Below are 10,560 nucleotides of genomic sequence, written 5' to 3'. Positions count from 1 at the left end.
TACGATTTGTGGCTTATCAAAAAACAGACTAAATGTTGCGGAGCAGTCGAGGTATCAAATACCAATTTAGTCAAACAATCACGTCATCCGTTATTTGTTTTGCTATCAATCGGTTATGTGTTATGATTTTTTACCGAGAAGAGGAAGAGGGAGCTGGGACCTAGTGTGTTTCTGGGAGGCGGTTTATCTTTTGCGCTGAGTGGATTTTCCCAATTGGGAATGTTCTAGTAAAGATAATGTTCCGTATTATATTAATAAAACTTAAATTATTTTTTTTCGGTTATGAATGCAAATACAGTTGGTTCAAATATTTTACCTTTGAACTTTTTTGACCCACTTGTTACGGTCATTCTTAATATTATTGTTTTTTTTTTCTTTTGTATTACATATCTTTCTTAAACTTGTTTGGTTGTACTAAGCTCTCTTTTAAAGATGGTTTTGTTTGTTTACCCCCACCAACAACTTGATGACGTCACCACAAATATTTGTTAAGTAAATAATATCCGCACATTCTGTCAAGACTTTGGGTCCATTTTTTTTTCTTAATAATAATACGTTAGTTGACTTTTTGTACTATAAAGCACAGTAATCATTTATCAGCAAAAATATTATCATGTTATTGTTATTTTACGCATGGTAACCAGACCTATTACGGAAAATCCGATTATGTTAATTCATGGCTGTTTGTCCAAATCTTCGCATGACTTTAATAAAATTTTAGTACAAAAAGGTGCTTTCAAACTGTCATCGGAATTTCCATGACTCGGAATATTCTCATTTTTATGTGCAGCACACGATGCACATTTTTAAATCTTAAGGCACGCTTTCACTGGTCCTTATTCGGAGAACACGTCCGTCAAACAATAAATAATAAACATTTGCATTTTTGGCAGTCATCATTGTAATCATGACGAAACTGCAATAGGTTTCATTCTGAACACAATTGTCCTAAGAATGTCCATAATTTCTTAGTTGCGACGTGTTCGGTAGACGACGGATGAGTGAAATAGTGCCTTTATTATGGATTGTTGTAATTTTATTATTATTTTTTTTTCATCGAGGATGCGTAATGGAGGTTTTATCGTAATACATAGTTGAGTATAAAAGTTGTACATTAAATATTTACGTTGCCATCTTTTTTTAGCCATGTCCTATCCCAAATGGTGGGAAAAGACCAACTTTATGGTCATATCACCGAGATAACAATCAAAGTTTAATTGTTTACAAAGTAGCATAACACAGTGTAAATGTCCACCTGTTCTCTCCTGCGAAGCATCGATTTTTTGCTTATCTACCCAAGTGGATCCTCTGGATATCGTGATAATCAAGCTCGACCCTTGAACCGACCTGCGTGTATACGTGAAAGAAAATGAATTGAAGATCATTTGGATCTTCCAATAATAGTGGTTCTTAATATCGTGGTGGCTGCAATAGCGTTTTTGCGGCTCTGTAAATGCATCATTGTACTGCATAAACTTAAATTTATATAACATACAATATTTCAATATTTATTTTTGGTTAACGAAAAAATTCGTAAGCTTGATAAAATGTAAATGATTAGAGGGTCGAAGTAGATCATGAAAACGTTCCGCCTCTCAGTTTTAAACTTTGCTACTACTTTACTGGTTGCTTCATATCTTACTAAAAAATAAAACTATTTCATTACAATAAAAAGAAACACATTATTGCGGTTAAACATCACAGTAAAAGTTGAAAATGTTGTGCAATCCTTTCGTCAATACCCATTATTCAATTTCATTTTGGAACAGGACTGCTGAGGAAATCTTGTGAAAGATGTTTGCAGATTCTGCTCAAGTCGTATCAAATCATCGACAACTTCCTCAGATACTGAAGGTCTTTCAGGAGACTTTCCTTTGTTGACGCTGCCAGTTCGAACAAATCTGTTGTATTAATGTTTGTGTTTTTTTTTATTAGGTTGGCAAGATATTTAAAATTTCATGATAGCATACCTGATGTCAAATTCAAATTTTGGGCAGCAATTCAGCAGCTGCCATCTTCTCATTGACAACTGTGAACTGTTATTTTTTTATTTAATAGCAATGAATATAATACCGAGTGACTATTAATGTTGGCGTTTTTTTTTATTAGGTTGGCAAGATATTTAAAATTTTATGATAGCATACCTGATAGCGAATTCAAATTTTGGGCAGCAATTCAGCAGCTGCCATCTTCTCATTGACAAGTGTAAAATGACATACTAGCATTGCTGGTAATAATTCAGAATTGCCAACCCAAAATTTTGCTTGAATCATTAATAGTCACTCGGTATATACATAATAACACAAATCTGTAATAAGTAATAATTTAACTATGCAAACCAGGGTTGGAAAAAATTTGAATTAAAAAAAAGTCAAAAATCAATGATATAAACCAAATTTTTTTTTTTTAATTTTTCGGTTATTTTAAATTAAAACTTTCTGTGTCTCAATTTCTCGATCTGTATTTCCCGATTTCTCAATTTTTCCATTTTTTGACTTAAAATTTTTCAATTGTAGATTTCTCGATTTTCGATTTCATGATCTCTCGATTTTTCGAAATGTATTTTGATTTTTCAAATTCTCAATGTTTCCGGTTTTCAATAAACTGCGCGTCAAAAGTTAGGGACATCGACGAAAGCCATGTTTATTACTATTTCTTTTTTACTTTTCCAAATATTTGACTCGGCTTAAGTTAAATTAATTAAAATATCCCTAACTTTTGACGTGTAGTTTATTTCAATTTTTCGAGTTCTCTGTTCTCGAATTTTCTATTTTTCGGTGTTTAGATTTTTCGATCTATCGACTTTTTCGGTTTGTCGAATTTTTGAAATTTTTTGGATTCTTCGATTTTTCGAATTTTCAATTTTTCGCTTTTTCTATTTTTTGATTTTTCAATTTTCCGACTTCTGCATTCATCGATTTTTCGGTTTTCCGATGTTTCAGTTTTCGTTTTCTATTTTTCTTGTCTTCTCCGTTTCTCAATTTTATCAGATTTTTGTTCCTACATTTTTCGATTTCTCGATTTTCCGATTTTCCGAATTCTCAATTTTTTTATTTTTTTATTTTTCCAATTTTCAATCTCTGGATTTTTCAATTTCTCCATTTTTTGGTTTTACATTTTCCGGGTGTTCCATTTCCCGATTTTCAATTTCTTGATTTCCCAATTTTATGAATTTTAGATTTTTCGTTTTCTCGATTTTCGAGATCTCACTTTTCGATTTTCAATTTCTCGATTTCTTGATTTTGGATTTCTCGATCTTTCGAATTTTCATTTTGATTTTTCGAATTCTCACTTTTTCCAATTTTTAATATCTCAAGTTGTCTAGTTCTCAGTTCTCGATTTTTCAATTTTGCGAGTTCTGAATTTCTCAATTTTCGATTTTTAAATTTTTCAAATTTCTTCTTTTCTGGTTTTTCGAATTCTCACGCTTTTCATTTATTAATTTTTCGAATTCTCAATTTATTGATTTTTTATAGAAAATTTCTCGTAGATAACGAGTCTAATTTTTCGAGTTTTCCCATTTTTCGAATTCTCTGCAAAAACATATAGTGTTACGACTACAGAAATTCAACTGTGGTGTGTGACATTCAACGACCATTTATGTATTTAAAACTAAACTTAAGTTATCCCTCCCAATGAATCAAACAGTTTTTTAACGTTGTATATTTGTCATATTCCAAATCGATTCTACTGCCATCCACACATTTTACTTCTCGAGCATATACATCGTAATAGGCTTCGTCTGACGAATAGCTACTTTCATGTTTCGTCGACGTTTCATAGCACCTAGAGTACAAAAAAGACCTTCTGTTTGCCATTTGTCTATCTGTCTGTCATCCGTTTGTGTCGATGTTTATTAGATAGATAGCAGAACCAATTGTTGTCAATTTTTATATGTATGTTAGGAATATCATGTAGATGGTAAAACGCTAACCAAAATTTGTCTTAACGCCCCCACCAGTAATGTGATGACGTCACCTCAAAATTTTGCATAGTAAATGGATAGCATACCTGATATCAAATTCAAATTTTGGGCACCAATTCAGCAGCTTCCATCTTCTCATTGACAACTGTAAAATGACATACTAACATTGCTGCCAATAATTCAAAATTGCCAACCCAAAATTTTGCTTGAATCATTAATGGTCACCCGGTATATACATAATAACACAAATCTGTAATACTTAAGTAATAATTTAACTATGCAAACCAGGGTTGGAAAAAATTAGAATTAAAAAAAAAATCAAAAGTCAATGATATAAACCAAATATTTTTTTTTTAGTTTTTCGGTTATTTGAAATTAAAACTCTAAACTCTGAAAATAGCACGAAAAATCAAAAGTTATGAGTTTTAGTTGCGTTTATTAATTTTTTCGCATTATATTTAATGGAATTATTCCAATTTTCATTTTCCACGTATTTTAACACATATTTTTAGTAGTTTTGACCAATAAGGAAAATTTATTTCCCTTTATGTTGCTAAATAGTAATAGTAATAGTAATTTTATAAAATTTAAACAGCAATTACTTTGCAAAATTTTTCGGTGACGTCATCAAATTGTTGGCGGAAATAGGGAGATAAATTTTGGTTATCGTTTTACCATCTACACGATATTCCTAAAACACAAATAATACTTGATAACAATCAGTTCAATAGCTTCGAAGGTTATCTGTCTAATAAAATATACACAGACGAGAGACGGGAGGTCAATTTTTTTCATACTCTGGGAGTGAGGAAACGAGAAAACGAAAGATTACGCTCGGATAATAAAAAAATCAAAAGAAAATGATTTTGTTAGAAATTCTTATTCTACTCGGTGTTCAATTTATTTTGATTTAAATAATGATTTAAATCGGACCAGCTTTACAGAAAACAATTACAATAAACACAAACAATACCACATTTCCAGGTGTATTTTGAAATAAAGATCGGTCAAAAATTTTTTGAAATGACGTCATGAGATTTTGTTAGTGGATAAGTAAATAAAATTTAATAAATGTCAAATAACCAAAATTTCGAAAGAATAGGTTATGTGTGTCAGTGGTCAACGTTTAGAGCAGCTTTATTCTTAAAATTTATAAACAGAGTTGCTGTTGACTAGTTTGCATAGTAAATGTTATTTAAATTTCGTAAAGTAACATACTTTTATAATTGTGGCTTATGAATCCGCCTTTATTTTTTACCCTTGGTATCCAAAATTTTTTAATTTTGTATTAGCGGTGTACGAACGTCGTACTTTATAAGCGATTAACACCGTAATTTAAATTTTTTGACTGGGAAAATAAACATTGATTATATTATTGCAATAAAAATGCTTTATTCGCACCGTAATCTTAACATTCTCCTGTATCATCTACATATTGCATTTTTAATTTGTTAGCTAGTTATGATTCTCATTACATGTTATTAGACACTGTGTAATTACTAGTTTCTAGTAACATCGATATCCTCAGGTGTACACAGTGAATCACCGTTAATTTCCTAGAAGTTATATTCTTATAAATTGTACTCTCACCAGCACCTGGATGCTAATAAATGGTATTGTGTAACTTTAGCGACTCGGCTTTTACATATTTCGAAAGATATTTTTTTGCTTCTTTTTTCAATTAAACATAAAAGTTGCTGTATCATCAAAGCTTGGATGACAGGATAATAAAAAACTGTTTAAATTGAATATAATTCAACAAAACAAATTATTTTTATTTCTGTTACATGGTTGACAGCTTGTTCACTTTTACACAAATATTTGGAGAGCACCTATGATAAAAATGAATGGATCCATTTTAAATTTTTATTGTGCTGAATCTAAGTAAGTTGCGGTGTTGGTTGATCTTTACTTTAATAATTTGTGCATTTGTGGAGATATATAAAAGAAATGTGGAATCAAATTTATCTAAGAAATTGTATTCGTTGACTTGGATTGTGTTTCGGAGGCCAGAAGGGAGTATATCCAATTTTTTCGAAGTATGTGAGAAATAAAATAAAGTGATGTCTCCAGGAAGAAGAAAAATAATCTCATTCTCTCAAGGTTTTTTCTGAAATAGATTGCCACATTCGCTTTTAGAACTTTTTTTTATTATAACCGCATGACTCATCAAAGTAATTACAACAGCAATTACATGTAGTAGTGTATCTATTTTCTGCTTGTTTGTTATCTAAAAGTAGACATTGTACGAATCGCGCTTTTAAAATTGATTAACCCATCCCGACTAAAATAAACCGTTCGCACTATATCAACTCGGGATTCCACTCAAACGCACATTCTATTAAAATAGGCCACAATAATCATATATTCACGATCATCAACAATAACCTTCGCAGCCGCCGACAATAAAGTGCGATTACCTCGCGTGCAATTAACCCATCCGGATAACACCCACCGTGATAAATTTGTTTTTAAAGACAATGAATTTCGTTCACCATAAATTAATACACTTTTTTCATTATGAATGGGGGATTATTGTGTCAATTGCAAATCGTATATAGCGGAGATAAACCGCAATGTTATCAACACTCGAATCAATGGATGTAATTTATTGAATATTACAAGATAGCTGTTAAGGGATTTAGGGTTTTGTTTGCTGATCGCGGAAACTTTTCCAGGATATGTAAACAACAATGATTTCTGTTGCAGGGTATTTTTAGAACGGCGTGCGAGAGCGTCCTGAAGACGATGCGCAAGGGGAGAGAAACGTTGCTGACTCTGTTGGAGGCGTTCGTGTATGATCCGCTCATAGATTGGACGGTGGGCGGCGAAGGGTTGGCGGGGACGAGTTTCGGCGGGATTTCGGCCACCATCAGTACTAGGCAAAGCAAGAAGGATCTGGAGAAGGAGGTTACTTTGTCTATGTTCAATGTGCGCTGCACGGAGATGAAGGTGGAATGGCACGACAACAAGTAAGTTAGGTTTGGAAATAAAGTTGGAAAGTGGGTGGTGTCAAGTCAAGTCAAGTTTTTTCAAAATTTTAAGCTGCTTTCATACTTTCGCGACGTTTCATGACCCCTAGAGTGCGAAAAAATAGGTTTTCAAAACCGAATGCTTTGAAATAAATAAATAATTAATCAAAATTTATCCGTTCATGCCTCCCCTCGCCCCAGGAATTGATGTTGTTATCTTACTTACACATCTTAAAATTTTGTCGAATAAATTTTATTTAAATGTTAAAAAGTATCATAGTTCTGAACTTGTGATTTATGAATCGGTGTTTAATTTTTATCCTAGACATGAATTTTTGGGAAAAAGTTAAATTTGTAAATATGTATAAGAATTTTTCGATTCTCTTTTAGCTTTTAGTTTTCAATTTTTCGATATTTCAGTTTTGGGATTTTTCAATTTCTCGTATTTCTAGATTTTTCTATATATGGATTTTTCAATTGTTAATTTTTTGATTTTTCAGGTTTTTGATTTTTCAATTTTTCCATTTCTCGGTTTCCAGACTTTACATTGTTTCGATTTTTCAGTTTTTCAATTTTTCGGTTTTTCGACTTTGATGTCTCAATTTTTCGATATTTCACGTTTGGGGTATTTCAATTTTTCGATTCTTTACTTTTTCTGCCATTTTTCAATGTTTGCATTTTTCGACTTTTGGATATTTCGATTATTCAATTTCTCGATTTTTTGCTTTTTCGATTTCTCATTTTTCGATTTTTGCATTTAAATTTCTCGATTAATCTCGATTTTTTGACTTTTTCATTTCTCGATTTTTTAATAATCAAATTTTTCGATATTTTAGTTTATCAGTTTTTAAAATTTTAGATTTTTCGACTTCTCAGTTCTAAATTTTTCGGTTTTAAATTTTTCGACTCTTAAAATTGTTAATTTTTTTATTTTAAATTTTTTTTGATTTCTCGCTTTGTCGAGATTTCAATGTTTCGATTTTTTGATTGTTCAATTTCTTGATTTTTAATTTTTCATTTTGACGATTATTTAAAATCTTAAATTTTTCAATTTTGAACTTTTCAATTTTTCCATTTTCGACTATTTCGATTTCTCAGTCTTTTGATGTTTTGATTTATCGATGTTTTAGTTGTTTCTGAATTTTTTGTTGTTTCGATTTCTCGGTTTTTCGATTTTTTGGCGTTTCAGTTTTTCGATTTCTCAATTGTCCGCTATTTGTTTTGGAATTTTTCAATTTCTCGATTTTTCAGTTTTTCGACTTTTCAATTTTTCGATCTTTCACTTTTGTACTTTAATTTTCCTTCCATTTTTCAATTTTTCGATATTTCCATTTTGGGATTTTTCGATTTCCCGATTTTTCGAGTTTTCAGTTCTTCGATACTTCTCTTTTTCAATTTTTGGTGTTTTTAAAGTTTTGATATTTCAGTTTTTCTATTTCTCGATCTTTCGACTTCTCGGTTTTAAATTTGTGGTTTTAAATTTTTCAGTTTTTAAAATTTCTGGTTTTTAGATTTTTCAAGTTGTCGGTTTTTAAATTTTTGACTTCGATATTTTTGATTTTTCATTTTATCGATTATTTAAAATTTGTAACTTAAATTTTCCTATTTTGGCCTATTTCAATTTCTCAATTTTTCGATGTTTCGATATCTTGGTTTTTCGATTTCACTGTTTTCCGATTTTTCTATTACTCGATTTGCCGATTTTTCGGTTTTTCAGTTCTTGAGTACTTCTTTTTTTTAATTTTTAAATTTTACATTTTTGAATTTTTCGATTTTTCAATTTATCAATTATTTAAAAATTTTAACTTTTAAATTTTCCTCTTTTGTTCTGTCTCAGTTTCTCAATTTTTCGATTTTTCGACTGCCCAACTTTTCGATTTCTCGATTATTTGATGATTCAGTTTTTGAATATTTCGATGTTTCGATTTTTTGGTTTTTCAATTTTTCTATTTCCCCTTTTTTTAATTTTTTAGTTTTTCGATTTCTCCGTTTTTCGATTTTTCTACTTTTCGTGTTTTCAATTTTTGAATTTTTCAGTTTTTGAATATTTAAATTTTTAAATTTTTGATTTTTCTATTTCTCGATCTTTTGTTCTTCGACTTTTCTGTTTAGATTTTTGGTTTTAATTTTTTCAATTTTAAAAATTTAGATTTTTAATTTTTAGGTGTTTTTGATTTTTCATTTTATCGATTATTTAAAATTTTTAACTTTTAAATTTTCCTATTTTGGCCTATTTCAATTTCTCAATTTTTCGATGGTTCGATGTCTTGGTTTTTCAATTTCTCTGTTTTCCGATTTTTCTATTACTCGATTTGCAGATTTTTCGGTTTTTCAGTTCTTGAGTACTTCTATTTTTTAATTTTTAAATTTTACATTTTTGAATTTTTCGATTTCTCAATTTATCGATTATTTAAAATTGATAACTTTTAAATTTTCCTGTTTTGTGCTATCTCAGTTTCTCAATTTTTCGATTTTTCGACTGGCCAACTTTTCGATTTCTCGATTATTTGATGATTCAGTTTTTGAATATTTCGATGTTTCGATTTTTTGGTTTTTCAATTTTTCTATTTCCCCTTTTTTTTAATTTTTTAGTTTTTCGATTTCTCCGTTTTTCGATTTTTCTGCTTTTCGTGTTTTAAATGTTTGAATATTTCAGTTTTTGAATATTTTAATTTTTAAATTTTTGATTTTTCTATTTCTCGATCTTTTGTTTTTCGACTTTTCTGTTTAGATTTTTGGTTTTAATTTTTTCAATTTTAAAAATTTAGATTTTTGATTTTTCGGTGTTTTTGATTTTTCAATTTATCGATTATTTTAAATTTTTAACTTATAAATTTTCGTATTTTGGCCTATCACAATTTTTCCATTTTTTAACTTCCCGACTTTCGATTTCTCGATTTTTGAATTTTTCGATGTTCCGATGTCTTGGTTTTTTGATTTCGGTTTTACGATTTTTTTAATTTTCGACTTTCAAATTTTTTTAAAATTCTTGTTTTTTCAGTTTCTCGATTTGCGGATTTTTCGGTTTTTCAGTTTTTTGGTATTTTTGATTTTTCAATTTATCGATTATTTTAAATTTTTAACTTTTAAATTTTCCTGTTTTGGCCTATTACAACCGAAAAATTGAGAAACTGAGATAGGAGTTTCTCAATTTTTCGGTTTTTCAACTTCCAGACTTTTCGATTTGTCGATTTTTTTGATGTTTCGATTTCTCGATGATTCAGTTTTTGAATGTTTCGATTTTTAGTTTTTCAATTTTTCTATTTTCTTTTTTTTTCAGTTTTTTAGTTTTTCGATTTCTCCGTTTTCCGATTTTTCTACTTTTCGTATTTTTAAATTTTAAATTTTTCAGTTTTTTTATTTTTCGATCTTTCGATTTTTCAACTTCTCGGTTTTAGTTTTTTGGTTTTAAATTTTTCCATTTTAAAAATTTTTGATTTTTCCATGTTTTTGGTTTTTCAATTTATTGATTATTTTAAATTTTTAACTTTTAAATTTTCCTATTTTGGCCTATTACAATTCCTCGATTTTTCGATGTTTCAATGTCTTGGTTTTTCGATTTCTCTGTTTTTCAATTTTTCTAATTTTCGACTTTTACATTTTTAAAAATTTTTTTTTTATTTCTCGATTTGCGGATTTTTCGGTTTTTCAGTTTTTCGGTAT

The 10,560-nt window shown here is 29.5% G+C and overlaps 1 protein-coding gene across 1 annotated transcript in view; it reads left to right on the top strand.

The window, feature by feature from the left end:
* The window catches only part of LOC135139477 (serine/threonine-protein kinase SMG1-like), a 55,367-nt gene that overhangs the window by 28,575 nt on the left and 16,232 nt on the right, over nt 1–10,560 (top strand). The window contains exon 4 of the mRNA XM_064069717.1: nt 6,635–6,897. Within this exon, the coding sequence (XP_063925787.1) occupies nt 6,635–6,897 (263 nt within the window). The remainder of the gene's footprint in view (nt 1–6,634; nt 6,898–10,560) is intronic.

This window comes from Zophobas morio, unplaced genomic scaffold (genome assembly GCF_036711695.1).
Source record: "Zophobas morio isolate AGI-343-1 ecotype UQ-CSIRO unplaced genomic scaffold, CSIRO_AGI_Zmor_V1 ptg000031l, whole genome shotgun sequence".
In the NCBI taxonomy this organism is placed as follows: Eukaryota; Metazoa; Arthropoda; class Insecta; order Coleoptera; family Tenebrionidae; genus Zophobas; species Zophobas morio.
The sequence above is the reverse complement of the archived record's forward strand: the minus strand, read 5'-3'. Positions and strand labels throughout refer to the sequence as shown.